Source organism: Diceros bicornis, chromosome 9 (assembly GCF_020826845.1).
Source record: "Diceros bicornis minor isolate mBicDic1 chromosome 9, mDicBic1.mat.cur, whole genome shotgun sequence".
Classification (NCBI taxonomy): Eukaryota; Metazoa; Chordata; class Mammalia; order Perissodactyla; family Rhinocerotidae; genus Diceros; species Diceros bicornis.
The window spans coordinates 87654692-87673779 of record NC_080748.1 but is presented as its reverse complement, the minus strand read 5'-3'; the positions used below and the strand labels follow the sequence as shown (position 1 = coordinate 87673779).

Genomic DNA, 19088 nt, shown 5'->3' with positions numbered 1-19088 from the left:
TGTGCCTGTGTGTCCTGGCACGGCACCACACGTGGCACAGCAGCTGCAATACGGGCTCCCGTGTGGCTGAGTTTGTGGTGGTCCGCCATCATCCTCCAGAGCCCTTCTGGTGTCAGAGGTGGGACTGGTGAATTAAATGACCCTTTAGGTGTTTAACAGCAGTCTCAATCTCTGTCTTTTCCCCAGGATGTGTTATTGTTTGTGATTTTCCACCTTGGCACCCCTCTTGGCCTTCCCTGCGGTAATGGCTCTTAACCCACACACCAAGGAACCCATGTAGGTGCTCCGCCAACTGTCACACATGTCCACACCAATTTTACTTCAGGGGCAGGGAAGGAGCACTTGGTGGGTCCACTGATCCATTGGACCTACTGGGACCCACTCCTGGGCCAGGACTCTGTTTATTTCCAGGACTTCATAAGTCTCGCTCTAACAGGGACATGATGATCTTTGGGGCCCTGGGTACCAAAGTCATCTCAGACCCTGAGCCCAACAGGCCTTGAAATGTATAGGTGTTTCCCTCTAGGTGCCTAGGTGTACAGGCCCCTGTGGGGAGTTCTGGGGGAATCCTTACATATGCACTTATAGCTGGTCTTCTCCTCCTGGCAGTGGGTTCTGGGAAAGGAAACTGGGCAAGGGATTGTGACATTTTATGGGGGCACTTTCTCCAGCCTCCTGACACCCATCTCTGACTTCCTCTGGGTGTATGAACTGAGCGATCCTCTTGCTGGCTGGCTCTCTTTCCTACCCCTGACCTCAGGCTCCGCTGACAATCTCTACAGCATCCTCCAGTTCAGGGTCCCTGGGCTGCCCCTCCAGTCTTGCTGCTCACTACAGTAACTGCACCTGCCTTGCTTCTGGTGGTTAACTGTCACCACCTGGCCTCTACTATGTCACTGTCCATCATCCTCATGGCTACCAGGGGGCCCACTGCTCCCTGGAACAGCTTCTCTACCCTCAGCCCAGTCCTACAGTGGCCCCTGCTGAGGGTCACCAGCACACTCCTCATCACGTGTGTAAGCTGAACGCCCTCTGGGCTTACGGAGTACCGTTACTCTCCTGTGCCACTGCTCTGAACACTTGGACACCTTCCTCTGCTGTCTGCCATGACCTTTTGGAATTTGCACCTCATTTCATGTGTGGCATCGCTTTTTACAACCTTCCAAAGGCCACACTAGTGACATGGAGTACTTGCCAGAGTGCCAAACACTGCATCACAGTTGAATGATCCCATATCAATAAACTCTAACCTCGTCCATCTTTGTGTTCTGCCTCCCCTGAATCCAACATTGTCTGGATCTGGTTCTGCGTGCACTTGGCCAGCTCACACTGGCACGTGTTTCCTGGGTCCTGACGCTCCTTTGCAGATAGGACCTTCCTTCCTCGTCAGACTCAGCACTTCCCCAGCTGGTGGGGCTGATGTGGAGGAGGCGCGGAGCCAGAGGCCGATCACTGGGGTGTCTGTATGTCGTGCAGAGATCTCTGCATCATCTTCAAGCACAGAGAGAGCATTTGCCTTTAAGAGGGAGAAGCAAGACACCTCTTCAGGTCCAGAAGATCTGGGGTTCAAGATTTTTGAGTGCATTAATCCAGATGACCCTCCCCAAAGCCTCAAGGTCTCCCTTCTTCCCAATCAGGGTCCTGACCTTGGAAGAGCACCCTTCCTTGGGTTGAGCACTCAGCCTTCCCTGGAGTGCAGCTATCTTCAAGACTGATCTTGATCCATGGCCCTTTTTGGTTCTCTGGTTGCAGGAGATGAGAGTGTCTTCACACGGCACCAAGGAAGCCCTCTTTTTTGTCGCTTTTCTTTAAATTGGAGACCTCTTCATTGCCTTGTTCTGGGTAACAGCCACCTGATTCCAGAGTCCAGACTTCCCGCCTCTGCAAGGCCGGGGTCACTGCGGCCCAGCGTGTTTCCTTCAGCAGCTTCTGCCCCAGCTCACCACCACTACTGCCTGGCCGGGTTGTTGTGCCACCAGCGGCACGCCAGTGGGCATCCAGCACTCAAACCCCCCGTGGAGGCTGCTCCCAGAGCACTCCTGGAACTGTCTTGTGCTGGGTTCCCCTGGAAACAGACTCTGGAGCAGAGGTCTGTGTGCAAGAGTTTATTGGGAGTGTTCTCAAAAAAAAAGTGCTGTGAACATGGGAGGGAAGAAGGGTTGGTGCAGGTCTACAGAGGCCTCAGCCCACCCTCTGAGACACTCAGGAGCTGGGGTTCCTTTTCAGTTATCTTGATGGAGGCAAAAGCTTGATCTTGGGGGGATGCATCTGGATGGCACACGACAGCGCACCCTACAGAAACCTCCTGAGGTCCCGGAGTTAGAGGAGCAACGGTGGAGTCTGAACAAAGGAGAAGCTGCCATCCTAGCCTCCGTGTTAAACTACCGGTAAACACCGCGGACGGAGGCCTTAAGAGGATGAGGTCAGCAGGTGACTGAGGACCTGGAGGGAGGTTCAAGGAGTCTTGGTAAAGAATGGTTATTAATCCTTTCCCCACGTACCTAAGCATTTTTTTAGGAAATGAGGATAAAACAGTGAAAAACCAGGCCCCTCTCTTCACGAAGCTGTGTTCTGGTGTAGGCAGGGTGTGTGTGCGGGCTACGCAGAAGAGGAGGAAGTCAGGGCAGACTGAGGTGAGGAGGGGAACCCCGCAGACGCGTGGGGGTCAGGAGGGCAGATGCCAGGGCACTTGGCTTGTGTGAGCAGCCGCTGCGCTGGGAGCCAGGGTGGGTGAGGCCAGTGGACAGCAGAGGGGCAGGAGGGCAGATGGCCAGCATGGGGAGCTGTGGCTGCCCAGCAGGACCTCACCCGACTGTGTCCTTCTCCAGACCCCAGGGCTTCCCCATCCCCCACGGCACCTCCTGCTTCTCTGGCCCCTGCAGCTGGCCCTCTCTGGACCACTCAGTGGGCTGAGTCGGGCCAGGGTATTCTTTTCCTTGGATACCTTCGTGTTTAAGTTTCTTAAAACCGCGTGCATGTGCTAGTTTTAAACCTCAAAACCGAGTTAATCATACAGAGTCTCGCAGTGTAAGAAAAAGAAGGGAGTGGAGGGGGCACGGGCCGCCCCAATCCCGAGACCCCGCCCGAGTCGACCGGTCAGCAACACGGGACAGCAGGGTCTTGGGTGCCAGGACCGACGCTCAGGCCACCCTCGTGGGCCAGGCCGGTGCCCTCCCCGCACCGCCCCTTCCCCCCGCCAGTCTCCCCTGCTCAGTAGCTCCCGGCGCCCCCCGCCGGGTCCCCTCGGGTCCCTCTTGCTCAGTACCCCTCGTGCTACTCCCCCGCCCGGTCCCCCCCTCCCCCCACAGGTCCCCTCCCCGTGCCCCCCGCCCCGTCCCTCCCGCCAGGTCCACCCCGCCCCCTGCCCGGTGCCCCCGCGCCCCCCCGCCCCACCGCAGTTCCCCACTCCAGGTCGTCTCCGTGCCCCCAGTTCAGTCCCCCACCCTACGCCCCTCTCCGGGTCTCCTCGGCGCGGCTAGCCGCTCCTCGCGGGGTCCCTGCAGATCCTTCCTCTGCCACTGACCCCGCCCCTCTCTGGACCTCGGCCAATGGGAAGCTGGAGTTGAGCTGTGGGCGTAGCTGCCTCGCTCCCGCCTCCTAGACCTCAGCCAATGGGCATTTGGGATTGTGCTGTGGGAGGAACCGCTCAGACCCCGCCCCTCTGTGGGCCTCGGCCCATCGGGAGCGGGGCAAGGCAGTGGGCGGAGCCGACCCGCCCCCACCCCCGCCTTTGGCCAATGGGCGGGAACGTGGGCGGAGCCAGGGGCGGGGCGCCGCGGGCCGGGCGCGGGGTCGGACGCAGAGCCGGGAGCGCGGCGGCTGGGCTCGGGCTGCTCGCGGGGCTCAGCGCCAGTTCCGGGCAAGCATGGCGGTGGAGGAAGAGGGGCTCCGAGTGTTCCAGAGCGTGAGGATCAAGATCGGTGAGCGCCGGGGCCGCGGGCGGGTCCTTATGGGGGCTCGCGGCGGGCGCCCTGCCCCCGACCCCAGAGCTGGGCGCCTCCTGCCCTGCGCACTCCCGCCGCGACCCTCCCCATCTCCTCCTGGGGACGGCGGTCCTCCTCCTCGACCCCTCCCCATCTCCCCCACCCCGGGGACGCCAGACCTCCCTCTCGACCCCTCCCCAGGGACGGCGGTCCTCCCCTTGACCCCTCCCCACCTCCACCCCCCCGGGGACGGCGGTCCTCCCTTTCGACCCTTGCCCTCCCCCACCTCCCCCTGGGGATGCCTGCCCTTCTCCTCGACCCCTCCCCATCTGCCCCCACTCCCGACGGCTGTCCGCCCCCTCGACCCCTCACCACCTCTCCTTGGGGACAGCGGTCCTCTCGCCGCGACCTCTCCCCATCTCCCCCCGTCCCCGGACCTCCGCCTCGACCCCTCCCCACGTCCCCCAGTTAGGGGCTGGGCAGAACCGGGCTCCCCGCGCCTCCTCTGCGCCGCGAGCGTCCCTGGGTCCCTGGAGGCCGGTCGGGGTGGGGTCGCCTGCACTGGGGAGGACGGGGGGGCAGTGCGGTGCCGGACGCGGTCGGGTCCCGCTAGGAGCGTGTGCCTGTGTGTGCGTGAGTGCGTGCGCGCCCGTGGGGACTCTGGATAGTGCATTTCAGGTGCGAAAGGCACCGACCTCAGGGTGCCGCGTCTTACCCCAGCTGCTGCGCCCAGAAATACCCAGAAGCTTGCTGTCCTGAGTAAATGTAAGCTCTTCCACGTGTTCCCCAGGGACATGGAGCCAGTGGGCCGCTGGCTGGTGTCTGTGTGTGCACACATCTCTGTAGGTTGATGTGTGTGCATGTGTGTGTTTGTGTGTGCTCATGTCTGTGTGTGAATGCGCTCTGGCCCAGGGCTCCCTCAGGGCGGGGAGATACGGGAGGCGCCTCCTCCCCCCTTTCCATTGAGAACTGGCAAGGAGCTTCTGGCCACCAGGGCCTGCCATTCAGGCAGAGGATCCTGTCTTTCTCACTGGGTGAGAGTCGGGGAGAGAAATGTGATGCAGATTCTGGAGTGGGCTGGAAGGCTCTGTGGGGATTTTCTGGGTTCATCTGGAGAGGTTTGCCTTTTGCCAGTTATGTTTTGTCTTGGGAGGGTGATGTGCAAGTCCCCCCCAAACAAGATGAGTGCTTGCAGTGACTCTTGCACATCAGGGCCGTAAATGTGCGGGGGGAGAGGGCTTCTAAGGACCTCGAGTGTCGCCCGCCCTCAGGGTCCCTCTTGCCCACTGAACGCCTGTCCCCAGGGGTGCTCCAAATTCCCTTCCATTCCCGTGTGGAGAGGCCGCGGAACGGAGCCAGGCACCCAGTCACTGAGTGTCAGTTGTCGACTGCACTCGCTGCCCGAGGAATTCCAGCTCCCCCCAGTCAGTGCGTTGTTTCCTGTCTGCTTTATTTTGGTTTATGGATCATCACTGAGGCGCTGCTGATATTTGGCTCAGCAGCCCTGCGGACAGGATGTGGCAGCCCTTCAGCCTGAGGAGTCTGCGGAGAGGGTTCCTCCTGTTTATTGGTTGAACTCTGCTGTCACTTTCATGCCGAGCGCCCACATCATACTCCGCCTGAAGCACTGGCCGGGGAGGTGCCTCTGTCAGGGCCCCTCAGCCATGACCCCTCACCCGATCCTGGGTCAGTCACCCCGAGGATTCGAGGTGCTTCCTTCACCAAGGGGAGCAGGAGGGGGCCTGGGGGTGTGGCTGTGGGGGACTGGTGCCAGGCTTCCGGGGGCAGCGGGCAGGGGTGAGTCTGCGGACTGTGTGGTTCAGGCCGGCACAGCTGGCCTCAGACTCGACTGAGGAGGTTCTGGAACATGGTATGTTAGCAGAGGGGGTTGATTTCTTTCCAGATGGCATAGTGTGTGAGAGCGGAGGGTGAGGAGACACCCGAAGGTCCAGGAGAGCAGCTCCACTAGCCTGCCAGTGCATGCTCTCAGCGGATTCTGGACCCCAACAGGGAGGGGCCTGGTGTGGAAGGAAGGGAGTTGGAAGGTGCTGCTTGGTTAGGTGTCTCTTTTGTGCTCTTTAAATAAGCGAGAGAATGCCCGGCTCAGCTGAGGATTGGGGCAGTGACCAGAACAACATCTGCCATCTCTAACCCCATGTGGGGACCAGGGGTCAGAACCTTTGCAGCACCCCCATGTACGGGGGCTGGAGCAGAGAGGACGGGCAGAAATGCCGTGCACCAGCCAGCCAACTCCATGGACGTTGTTTTGGCTCTGAGAAGCCCCTGCTTTCTCTCCTCTCCGAGGGTCTCCACCTGCAGTGCTGGGCCTGCACCTGCTGTAGCTGGGGGCGTGCAGGGAGCAAGGGCTACACACACAGGGCAGGCCATCCTCCTGCGTCGGAGCACAGAAATGGTCTAAGCCGCGCTGCCGAGTTAGAGCCTGGTGTGGAGACCCCGCAGGTGAGCTGTGTGTGGGCTGGTTTGGGCTTAGTCTTGTTGAGGGAAACCTGTTAGTAGACGGGATGAGAAGGATCCCGAGCGTGATAGGGGGTGCACTGAGCTCTCCATTTTTCCCCTTAGTCCTCCAGTCTCGGCTCTGACTTGCCTGCATGCCCTGGTCTTGAAGGCATGTCGTTGATTGGGAGGCAGGGCAGACGTACGTGGATCACACACACACCCGGTCACACGCACACTTGCCTCTCCTTGTTTGGGAGATGCTGGCCGGACCGTCCATTCATCTCTGAGCCTCGACTCCAGGCTAGCTGGCTGCATGCCCCGTGTCTGCTGTTGGCCTGCGGGGTGACCCAGGGCGAGTATCGTCCCCTTTCATAGCCTCATTTTTCCGTTTGCAGAATGTAGGCCATTGTTGTCTGCTGCATCCGGTGGGAGCTTACAAGACGGCGCTGTTCAGGCTTATGTTGACGCCAGCCCCCTCACTCCCAGAAAAAGACAAAAGGAAAAATTCTCCCTGCAGCTATACCAGTAAGCAACATCAGTGCTCCTGGTGCTAAGGAAAAAGGCGGAACATTTTTGGGGGCATGAACAGGTTTTTAGGTGTGGGGTCCTGACCTTTTAGTTCTTAAATAGTTTTGAGACGTGTGATGGTATGTGGTCTGATTGAGAGGCTCACGCTGGGAAAATGGGAAGAATCTCTTCCTTTTGTTCCTCTTCCCCTTTCTTTTTCCTTCCACTTTTTGCAAATGAGATAATACATAAGAACGTGCCAAGTGAAAGTAAGGTGTTTCTATTGTAGCTGTTTTGAGTCCTCATCTTGAAGAACCTGTTGCTTCCCCCACTTCAACCTTGCGGAGTTATCTTGGGTAGTTCTTCTGTACCCTTAAAAATTGTAGGCACCGTCTGTCGACACCTGTTTCTCGCGCCATGTGAGACTGAGCGCGCTTCCCATGAGGCGGCTGCTTTGAGGAAGTGTGCTCGACTTTCCATGACTCAGGGCTGTGGCAGGAAGGGGTGCGCCTGGGAGAATGGCCCACTGCAAGACGCTCCTTCGGGGCGTGTCGCTGTGGACACGACGCTCCTTGGGCATCGCAATGTAGCTTCACTTCCAGTGATATTTTCCTTTTCCGTAATAGTTAGTATTAATAGTCTTTAAAAGTGTCATCTCGTCTTCATAAATGTGTTCAATTAAGAGCAGTATACAAGGGGGTTTCTCTCAAGCTAAAGAAAAACAATCCTTGCCTTGCTCTCCGGAGTGAGACGAGCCCTCCTGCTCGGTTAATGTTTTAATGTTTCCATCGTCGGGTCTGAGGGGGCACCCTCAGCAGTTTGGAGCTGCTTGGGGTGTTGGCGTGTGTGTCCCCTGTGAGGCGGGCTCCACCTGGTTCCCTCTTCTCCCTTCCCTGTCCTTGGGTCCGGTGCGGCCCCCCTGGTGCTCCACTGAGCTCTGAGCACGCTCTTGTGGTCCTTCTCTGTAAGGTTAGAGCTGGTGCACCAAGAAGGGTAGAGGCAGGCTGGGCCGCCCACAGCACATCGGAGCTGATGGTCCCTCCCGTCCCGCAGGCCGGGCCCAGGCGGCCTGCCCCCGCTCTCCCTCCCTCCATCTGGGCGCGCACATAATCCCGCCAGCAACAGGAGGTCCCTCAGGCAGGTGCAGCTGAGATGAGCACAGGGAATGGTGGCCGAGGCCCCTGGTCTGCACCTCCCCTGGCCTTGTGGCTGGTGGGGAGGGGGCCTGGTGTAAGGGGAGGGGGCCACAGGGCTCTAGGTCTGATCTGCTAGAAGTGTGATATTTAACACGATTTCCTCCAGGGGAAGCAGGCGTGTGCCCAGCACGGTCCTGTGAGGATCAGATGAAGTGGTGGTCCTGCTGAATACGTTAGAATGGTTGTTGTGAGGAGTAGAGTCTTCACAGGCTAAGGAGGAGTCGTTTTCTCCATTACAGAAAACATTTTGTGAATTTAAGGAGTGACATCAGTGACATTAGCTAAGTGTGTGTGTGACAGTGTAAGGTGGGGCTGTGCTGGCCACCCACGGGTCTTGGCATCAAAGATTTTATAGTCTCTTGAGCTCTCTGATGCTAAAATTAACTGGGATATTCTATTAACCGAGCTCAGCTGGCTGCCTGTGCTATTTTTAACCCCTGAGGACTAATGTGAGAGCCTGGGGAGCCGCAGCTCCGGGGCCAGCAGGGATCTCAGCCCATGGCTCCAGGTTTTCCTGGGAAGGGGGTGGCTCTGCTGTGCACGTGAGGGTGAGAGGGATGCAGACTTCGTTTAATTCAGATCCTCACTGCTCCATGACACTGACGTTGAGGAAGGGAGACCCAGAGAACTTAAGGAACCTGCCAGTGTGGCCCGGCCTGTGGCCCAGCGGCCCAGCACCGCCACCCGTCCTATCCTTAGCACTTAGTACTGTCTTTCCTCTCTCCATGACCTGAGGTTTGAATGGTGGGGGATAGCAGAGGGCTGGGAAGAGAGAAGTGGCGCCTCTTAGGGACAGGAGGCGGTCAGCATTCTGAGGAGAGGGAAGGGGGCCGCTGACTCCTGTGGGTGGACAGCGGGGGTGCTGGCCTGGATGCTCTGAGGTGTGGCAGTCGCTGACCAAGGAGGAGAAGCTGGAGAGGAGAGAAATCGGGAAGATGTGGTCTTGAACAGAATACAGAAATCCGGAGGTGATTCCTCGAGCAGGGCCGCTGGCACCCCACTCGGCCCCGGGCACTTCGGGACACGGCTCCTGTGGCGGCCCCGTGGACAGTCTCTTGGCTGGAATATAGCATTTGCTAGAAAACGTTTAGATTTGCTTCTCTGAGGCTAAGGAGGCATTTGCGTGTGTAAATGCTCGCACCTTCCTGAAGGTGTCCGGGGAATCAACATGGGGGTGTCACGATTAGTCACGGATGTGTTCGCTGGAAACAGTGGGAGTGGGAGCTGCCCACTGAGATGTGAGCTCACTGAGAAGTGAGGTTTGAGGTCACACTTGAAGTGGAGGGTGCGCCCTCCCTCTGAGCGACCGTGGAGGTGGGTGCAGGTTGCCATGGCTGTCGTAGGGACCAGAGCCCCTGGGGGCCAGCGAGGAGAGGAGGTAGACTCACTGGGGGAGTCCCAGATGAGTCCCCAATGTTTCTCGCTCACTCCGCAACTTTAGACATGTCTGCTAAGCCCGCTCTGCCTCAGTTTCCTTGTTTGTCGGAGTGGAGAGTTCTTGTGGAGCTCCGTGAGCTTGTGTGAGGAAATCTCTCGGGCGGACCTGTCACTGTGAGTGCCGTTTGAAGCCATTTGCTGGGTTCATCTTGTATCGAATGAGCATTCCGGCTAAGAGGGAGCAGCCCCTCCATATGCACGCAGGCACGGGGCAAGGTCAGAAAAGGAAAGGCGTCCTCAAACCTGCCATGAAGTGTTTCCAGAGGTCGGGGAGTCATTGTGTGGTGCAGAGCTGGGCAGTAGACGCAGCTGGGGCACAGCGATGGTTGGCTGGAGCGGCCAGTGCGATGTGCCGATGGGCCTCTGGCCCCTGGGTGGGCAGAGTGGGGTTTGTAGACCGGCCTTGTGGGGACGCAGATGTTGTGTCCTGCAGGCGCTCGTCAGCCCTGGAAGGTCCGGGGTGAGAGAGCAGATATAAGGTCATGGTGCTTGAGAGGGGGTCCTCGCTGGTTGTGCAGTCTGCGTCCCCACGTCAGAGTCGGGGTCTGGGCCCAGCACAGGAAGGAGGAGCTGGCAGCATCACCGAATGTCCTGCTGTGACCAGCAGGTGGTGGTGGCCAGGAGCATTCATGCGGCCCACCACAGTCAGCGGTTAGGTGAACCAACAGCAGAAAGTGGAAGCAAAGTAAATGCTGGTTGAAAGGGAGATTCTATGATGTGGAAAACTCTGCAGCTTTCCCAGAGTGTGAGCCAGGCCAGGCTGTGTGACGAGCAGGAAGTTCCACGGGGCAGGACTAGAATGAAAAGCAGCAGGCAGAAAGTGTCTCTCTGCGATTATCCCCCTAAAGAACAAGAAAGCCCAGATAACACGTACAGTCTCTCGGTGGGACCCTGCGGTGGGACCCGTGGAAACGCTTCTGCAGGAAGAGGGAGGCAAGGAAGAAATAAAAGGTCTGTTTTGAAAAAGCAGGGACATTGCTCTAATGCACGCGTTTGAAGTTATGTGCATGGACAGGGAAATGAAGGGTTTAAAAACCACAGCAACGTTAAAAATGGAAAGAGCATTCTGTAGAGGATACCGAGGCCCAGAAAGATAAGGTAATTTACCAGATGGCAGAAGGGTCGCTCTTCGCAGGACCAGCCGGCTGCTGTCCGAGTCCAGAACTGAGTGGGTGACACTGCAGTGCGGAGGGAGCCGGCTGGCTCGAGAGAGGGGCGTGAACAGCTGACTCGAGGAGGGGGGTTGGTGCTGCAGCCGCTGTGTTCAGGAAACTGACTCGGACTAAGGGACTTATAGTCACGTCATCCACAGCAGGTGACCGGGAGCTGCTCCTCACGTGTGAGCCGCTCCAGAATTAACAGTTAACATGTGCAAACTTTGGTATAAATGCCAGTCCTGCGATCATCCTCAGAAAGAAGAAGAAAGGAGCTTCCCAGCTGGCTCCAAGGGCTGGAACCCAGGCAGTGTTCTCACACGAGGGCCATTAGGTCAGACTCAAGCCCCGGGGGCATCAGTGTCTGGGGGCTTCTGGTTCGAGTGCGCATTTTATCTGTGCTGGAAGTGGTGGGCCAGCAAGGTGACTGTAGGGTCAAAGATCGTGATTCCGTGTTCTGTGGGTGTTCTGCGGGTGTTCTGCCTGCAGGGCTGGATCTGGGGTCGAGAACTTACCTGTCCTGAGGCGTGGCCTCCTTAGGTTCAGTGTTTGAGTGAGCTTGAATCCCATGCTGCGGCTCCGACATCTGGAGCGCGTACGGTGCAGCATGCCCCTCGGAGGAGGGCTGCGGGAGGTGGGAAGCTGCACCTGGGGTCGAGGTAAATCAGAACCGTTTCTAGACCCAGGACAGTGCCCTTCACTCCTAAGTCATCTAGGAATGACTCTCATTCCTGTTTTTTCCTCTTCATATCGTTTCTGTACCTGTTACCTGAATAATTTCCAAAATGTGAAGAATCGTTCTGTCTTGGCCGCCAGTTGCCAAGGGTATAAAGTCCAAAGGAGGCCACACGTTGTCCTTAGAGTCGGGTGGCTCGGAGCCTGGAGACGTGACTCGCGTTGGCCCCAACACAGCCCCTGTGCACCGAGGCAGCCACGCTTTCTGCTCCCAGCACAGAGCCCGTGGTGCCTCCTTCAGCACCAGGCTCAGGCCCAGGCCGCCAGCCTCTCCTGAGAACCGCCTTCCCCTTTGCTGGCCGTGGGTCTGGTGGGAACCCCAGGCCTGGGCCCAGCTCTGGTTCTCTGGGCCATGGACAGAGCTGAGGCTGACGGTTGGTATGTCTTCTGGAGCCTTGTTTTGGGCTCCATGGTTCCAGAGCTGCAGCGGGTCTGCATGCGGCCAGTTGTCTCTGGCGTTTTGTCAGGTGGTTTCTCTCCCACCTTGTTATGTCCGTTATGAGGCCACACAGAGTGACCCCAGGACCCCCACAGCCGAGCAGTCACAGAGTGGAGGATGTTCCACCTGCCCCGAGACCTCCTTCTTAGCTTTGTGTTGTGTTTTCTTCTTTTGAGGAAAAAGATTTCATTTTCCATTTAGCTCCTGTGGTCTCTCTTTCACACAGCAAGAGCATTTGTGACTGCCTAAGTTGTCCTGTGATGAACTGTGGTCACCAAGTCTGGGCGCGTGTGTGGTCAGCGAGGAACAACCTCCCTGGGTGTGTTGTCAAACCCCTTCCTCGACAAGAGACAACTAGCTCGCACCGAGGCCTTCTCCTTCTTAGGGAATCTTTAAATGACCGTTGATTGGACTTACGCAGCAGAGTGACACCCTTGTGTGAACCTGTGGTCCTGGAGAGACCAGGGCAGCTGGGGGCTCAGAGCCGACCCACTTCCCTGCAGTGTCTAGAGCTGCCTGGAATGCCTGAGCAGCCTCACCTGAGACTGTGCCTCAAATAGGCCGGCCGTGTGGACAGCCTGCAGGCTGCCCTGGGGAGGTGGCACTGTTTCTTCTTGACTCTCGCCCTCCGACTTCTGTCTGATCTTCCCCTCCTCTCGATAGGGCGTGACCCACGCTCAGCTGCAGGCCCAGACGGCCTTATGCGAGGAAAGCCCCTGGACCAGGCAGGCTCGAAGGCGCGAGGCGGGTGGAGCGGGCACTTAAGCTTGGGTGTTCGAGAGGTGGCTCAGCCCAGGCCCCCAAGGCTCTGGGCATCTGCTTGTTTTGGCCCAGCTACACCGGGGCTTTCCGAGGCTGGGGTCAGACTGTGGTACAGCGCTATCAGCAGAGATCCAGGAATCCATCAGTGTGCAGCCCCCAGGGGACCCGGCCAGAGGTCTGGGGCTGGCTGCTGTGACAGGCTGGTTTTCCCACGGCCTTGGTGACGAGGGCTGGGCTGGGGAATTCCAGACGCCTGGGCAAGCACAGCCTTCTCGCAGGCCCCTCGGCCTGTCCTGGACGACCACCTTTAGCAGTTGTAACTTAGGACCAAACACTTGGGTATTTTATCACTTTATAGGGGTGAGTTTCAAGGGTGGTAAACTCTGCCTGTATGATGTTCACGTGGAAAACACACCCCCCCCAACGGTAGGATGTCCGGGAGCCATCGGGCTTTTGGGGGAGCCTGGTGTTCTTGGACTCCCTGCAGAGCTGCACCAGCCAGGCAGAGGGTCTGATGAGCCGGGGAGTCATTTGTTGTTACTTTCTTACGAGGTCTCCTCTTGTTGTAACGTGGATGTGTGCGCGAGCACGCACAGGCGCACACACACACGCACACAGGCACACGCACACACACGCACACACAGACACATCGGCACACACGCAGACACGGGCACGTGCACACACACACGGGCGCACGAGCACACATGCACACACAGACACGGGCACACGCATGCACACACACAGACAAATGGGCACACGCGCACACATGCATACATGCACGCCCATGCACATATGCGGGCCTGGGCCCTGTCTCGGGTAGCAGTGCACGTGCTGTGTGCCCAGTGTGGGGGTGTGAGAGGGGTTTCTGAGACCCCTGCTGACTCTTTCCTGTTGGCCGAGATCCATGGTGCCAGGAACTGCCCTGTTCGCCAGAGTAAGACATGTGGGGTTTAAAGATGGTTCCTGTTTCTCAAGCAAGTCTTCATCCTTGTCTTGTGCCCGACACAGGGAGGCTGCAGACACCCTGCTGACACCCGGTGGGTCGCGTGGCTCGGTGGCCTGGCCCCAGGGTCATGGGTGTGTGTAGGGATGCCTGCAGTCTGAGAGCGTGAGGGTGCGTGGCCCGGCATGCCCTGGGGTCCCGCTGGGACACCTGCCTTTCCACTTTCTAAGGCTGGAGAGCTTTTTCTGTGTTGTTTTTTAATATTTTGTATTTGTATCAGAAACCTTACACTTTTTAGGTCCCACAACCTGGAGTTTTTCTCACAGCTTTTTTACCCTAATTGTTTCCTGCCTGTTCTTTTAGCTAGCTGCACTCAGGTGGGAATTCCCAGTCTGACCAGCTCCGAGGACCCCGGGCTGGGCTGTGCCGCTCAGGAGAATGTCCCAGAATTCCAGAGAGGGAAAACATGGCGAGGAAACCACAGCAAACATTGGCACTTGAGCTGTGGTCAGTTAGAAGTGACCGGTGGCCCTGCTTCACAGGAGCCTGCGCCCTGTGGGGGAACGGAGTCTGGTGACAGGAGGTTAATGGGAAACAAAGTCTGATGACAGAAGGGTTAGTGGGGGATGGGGGTCTGGTGACGGGAGGTTGTGGGGATGGGGGTCTGGTGACGGGAGGTTGGGGGGTTGGGGGTCTGGTGATGGGAGGTTGGGGGGATGGGGGTCTGGTGACAGGAGGTTAGGGGATTGGGGATCTGGTGACAGGAGGTTGAGGGGATGGGGGTCTGGTGACGGGAGGTTGGGGGGATGGGGGTCTGGTGACAGGAGGTTGAGGAGATGGGGGTCTGGTGACAGGATGTTGGGGGGATCGGAGTCTGTGACAGGAGGTTGGGGCAGATCGGGGTCTGGTGTCGAGAGGGTTGGGGGTCTAGTGACGAGAGGGGACGGCCATCCTGAGACGGGCAGTGCTGCAGGTTATGAGGAGAGGCTCCTCTGGCCCGTGGACATGGGTGGGCGTGGAGGGGGTTCCACACGGCTCTTGTCTGCACTGGCTTCGCTGTGAGCCCTAGGAACCAACTTGCCTGCTCTTCAGACGCAGACACCGGCCTCAAGGGGAGGCCTTGCCTGAGGGAACCCAATGCCCTTGAGCCTGGTTGGCTACAGCTGGACTGTCACGGAGGTGACGGCGGAGGACTGCTTGCGGCTTCCTGAGCCCCCAGCTGGTTCTGTCCATCTGGAATCTGCAAATTCCTTTCTCTGTTCGTCATTTCCTGCTCCCTCGGCTCCGCATCGAGTGTTTGGAGAGTTTCTCAGCATTTGGACCGAGAATGTCTGTACTTGTCCTGACTGGACACAGAGGTCATGTGGGAAGACAAGCCACTGTCATTGTGGTTTTGCTCAGCATCTTGTTGCTGTTGTCTTGTTTCGTGAAGTGTACTGGGTTCGCTCTGGGGAAGCCTTTCTCTCTGTCTCCATGTCCTTCTGGACAAGCAGACCGTTTGGTCACGGGGAGGAAGGTGGTCAGCGGGGAAGGGCGGGGTACAGGCAGAGTCTGGTCCCCAAATTACACTCTTTTACCTGTTCTTCACCTGGTCGTTATGCACTGTGATTGGTAACAACTTAGTTCTGTGTTCCTCCGCTTTCCTTTCGGAGCCGGGACCCCTGCCCTCTACGCGCTGACCTCTCCCCAGCCCGGTCAGCTTTCCTTTTGGGAGCTGCGCTGGAATCCGCCGGTTCTGTGAATATAAGAAAGTGGGCGGTTTTAAGGTAGGACATACCTGCTGATTTTCAGTAGAGCAGGCCAGGTAGCAGCGAGCGGGGTCAATCATTCATCAGAGGAGGTGATGGTCTCCGCCTCGTGCTCTGGAAGCTGGTCCAGATTTCGGCGTCACCACGGCCTGAACGTGCTGACGGCATTGTCTTCCGAGTAAGATATTCCAGAACAATTTGGGAAGCGTTTGTACACATCTGACCTGGGAGGAGTTGTGGGATTGGGGGAAGCGAGGGTGGGGCAGCGTTCAGAAGTCAGTGCGGGACTGAGGACTTGTAGGGTCGTCACAGACGGCGGCAAGAGCTGTTTGTCTGACTCGATGTGTCAGTTACAGATCCTAGTTGGGGAAAGTGAGTTTTCCAAAGCTCTTCTCCCGCTAACCTGCACTCATGGGCAGTTAGGTGGCAGTTCTGAATTGCGCAGGCCGAGCGTTGGCTGAAGTCAGCCCAGGGGTCTGACGTGGGCCACCCGGATTGTGTCACGAAGTTGGCGCCCCTGCCAGGGGCTTCGTGTGGGCCAGGGAGCCATGACTGGGGACTTCCCGGAGAGGCCTGCCTTCCACGATGTTGCCAACAAAGGATAAACAAGACAGAGACCCCTCGACAAAGTCATGTATTCATGGGAATAGTCATAACCAGGGAATTTTCAGGTCTGAGATGTGAGCTCTGCTTTGTGCTGAGGAGGACAGGGACGGTCTGGCCTGCTTCTCCTGTTCTCCTGGGAACAGAGGCGAGGTGTGCACCTTTCACCTGTTCTGAAGCGCAGTGTCCCCACATTTGACAGCTCGAGGAGGGGTGCTCCTGCCTAGCGACCGTGGTCATCAGTCTCCCTCTCTTGGGCCAGATCACAGTGGCCTGTCTTACAATGGAGGCTTATGAGGTCCCTGGAAAGCAGGAGGAGGGCCAGGCATGGGTTCGTAGATAACAGGATACCTCTCGTGTGTTTATATACGTGTGTGTCTTGGAGTTCAGACCTCCTTCAGGTAGAATTGGGCCTATTGGACAGGGATGGGGCAGGCGGGGCTCACAGCCGTGGGCATGTCTTCCAGGCAGCAAGCTGTGCACAGACTCACAGATTTTGGTCCTTTGTCTGTTTTTCCTCTTCGGGTTCCTCTGTAATTTGTAGAGTCCTTGTTGTGAGGCCAGGTGGGTGGGGACAGAAAGTAAAGCAGTCATTCAGGACTTGAGTCAGAGAGGCTCTGACCTGGGCAAAGTATGAGGACAGCCAGTCTCGGCCATCTGGAAGGTCCTCCTGACTCTGGGGCTTCCAAAGAAACCGGGACTCCTGGCCCTGAGGAGCTGCGCAGCAGGAAGTCCCTGCCTGCCTCTCCGGGACACCAGCACCCCGCTTGCCAGGTCAGTAACGGGACTCAGAGTCATGGATCCTGAGGGAGCAGAGCAGAGAACGGGGAGGAGAAGGTGCTCGAGTTTCTCTTGGAGTTTTTTGTTTGCGGGTGACTAGCGCCCTTGCTCCTTCCCTGAGAGTTGACTGGACATGCAGAAGGCAGGCGACAGTCCCCACGTCTGGCTCCGAGGGGACCATCCTGGGCTCGTCGCGTGTCTAGTCCAGGGGCCCCAGGTTGCCTGGGAGTGAGGGTGTTCAGACACACAACTTCTTTAGTGCCATGGTTTTAAACCAGGGCGCTTTTGCCCCCAGGGCATATTTGGCCACGTTTGGGGATGTTTTCCTTTGTCACCACTGGGAGCGGGGAGGGTGGCACCTAGTGGGCCGAGACCCTTGGCCACAGCCACAGTGCTCTACAGTACACAGGGCGCCACCTGAGAACATCAACACTGGGCTGGGGGTGGAGGTGCCTGGGGCAAAGTGTTGGACGCCTGTGAAAACCAAAGGTGTGTCTGCTCAGCTCTCTGCCTCCCCAGGAGTGTGGCTTTGAAGAGCTGCCGGTCACATTTTGGGAGGAGAGCAGATGGATCTCATGCACACTGGATGGAAGGACGCCCGCAGTGTGGACCAAACACACCGCCTGATGGTCTGGCGGGTGGACGAGAAGGGCAGGACCCGGGGCTGAGGGCAGAGTGGCCAGTCTGCTGCTGACACTCCCGGCTGTGCAACTGACATGCTGTGTGACCTTCGGCAAGTCATTTGACCTCTCTCTCTTAGTTTTAGTGACTGTAAACTGACGACCGTAATAACTGCTTCATAAGATTGTTCAGAGGGTCGAGTGGCTTTAGGTCTGTAAAGTGGCAGACCAGAGCACACGTTGCCTCAGTGTCATTGTCACCTGGAAGGAGAGTGAGGCCTAGAGAGGGTGAGCACCTGCTCGAGGTCGCAGGGTCGGGTGGGTGACCAGGGATATTTTCAGGACCAGCTGAAAGGGCTGCAGGCCAGCAGGTTCCTCAAGAGGATGTGGCTGGCGTGGAAGGCATGAGCTGGTGGCAGGCGCCTGGGGTCCGGCCCCCGTGCTCCCTGACTGTGTGGTTTTAGCTGCGTTACCAGCCCCACAGGCCTTGGGTTCCTGGTTGCTCCATCAGGTCGCCCTACAGGGGGCCCCAGGATGTCACCAGCGTGGCTGGAGGCCGCGTCCGAGCCCGTGTGTTTTCTTCATCGAGAGCCTTCCTGCTTCTTCATTGAGCATCTGTTCATGACTCAAAAGAAAAATATTAGCGAAGAAGCATAATCTTACGTTTAAATGCAGTTTTGCAGGAACAGGTGTGTCTGTAGCGACATAATTGGAGGCTCTGCTTTCCCTCAGCGTGCGGTAGAAGCAAGAGATTGTGGTGTTCTGACCTCGGGGCCGGTTACAGAGCATTTAGTGTAGTTAAAAACACTCACACGAGGCTGCGTGTGTTGCGGAAGAAACTGGAGAAACAGCAGACACTGTGAGCTCTAGGTGACAACTGAAGTTGGTATGTAGTTTTGACTTCTCTGCCTTTCTTTCTGGATCCCTCCGTGGTTTTATCTCCTTGGCACAGGCTCACATGACAGGAAGTGTGTATGAATGATCAGCTAGCTATTTTGGAAGCCGTAGGAAGCGTCTTGTGATGAGCCTGCCCTCGGCACGCAGGCCCCGTCACAGGCACCGGACAAGTGCGGCTCTGTGTGCGGAGCAGCCTCGCACAGGCCAGCTGTGGTCGCTGTCCGGCTCAGGCTGCGGGGCCGTCTTGGAGGCGAGGCATTCATGTGCACCTCTGGCCCAGGAGATGCTGGGGAAGCTGTCACTTCTCACAGTGAGGTAAGGTCTCCAGACGCCCACCAGCGAGGGAGGTGCCTTCACTTGGTGAGGCCTTGCTCTGTGCCTCCTGCAGCACCGACTCTCTGTGGGGCTGGGCCGTAGGCCCGGGGTGTCTTCCGCACATGGACACCAGCCGAGCAGGAGACTCGAGCTAGTTCAGCCCTCTTCTCCCTCCTCGGGACTGACTGAGCGTTCTGGATCATTGCATTGGCAATTCAGAGCATCTGCCTTCTCCCTACACTTGGAAATCAGCGCCAAACAAGTGTGAGAGAGTACGTTTAACGAACTCTCAGGTTTCTACTAAAAACTTGTCCAATTTTTACTAACGAATAAAAGTAAACAAAGATGAGTGAAGAATGAAGAAAAACAAGCTGGTTTTATGAGTAAAATCAAGTACGTCGTAAAGAGCCACTCATTTTGGCCTGTGCAGTTTAAAGACCAGTCAAGAATAAGGTGGTGTTTTTTCCGATGTAGAATGAGGTTCCTGGCCCGTCATGCACCGTTTAGCAAGCGGATGGCTAGGCGTTGTGTCTGGACCTCGCGATGCGGGAGCCGGAAACGCCGCTGCCCTG

At 57.7% G+C, this 19088-nt stretch overlaps 1 protein-coding gene across 2 annotated transcripts in view; it reads left to right on the top strand.

The window, feature by feature from the left end:
• Positions 1-3792: 3792 nt before the first annotated feature.
• Positions 3793-19088, top strand: part of RASA3 (RAS p21 protein activator 3) — a 140030-nt gene continuing 124734 nt past the window's right edge. The window contains exon 1 of one of the 2 annotated variants that reach the window (XM_058548553.1): positions 3793-3920. In XM_058548553.1, coding sequence (XP_058404536.1) covers positions 3866-3920 — 55 coding nt within the window. In that variant the 5' untranslated portion in view covers positions 3793-3865. The remainder of the gene's footprint in view (positions 3921-19088) is intronic. The other variant, XM_058548554.1, reaches the window with a different exon arrangement.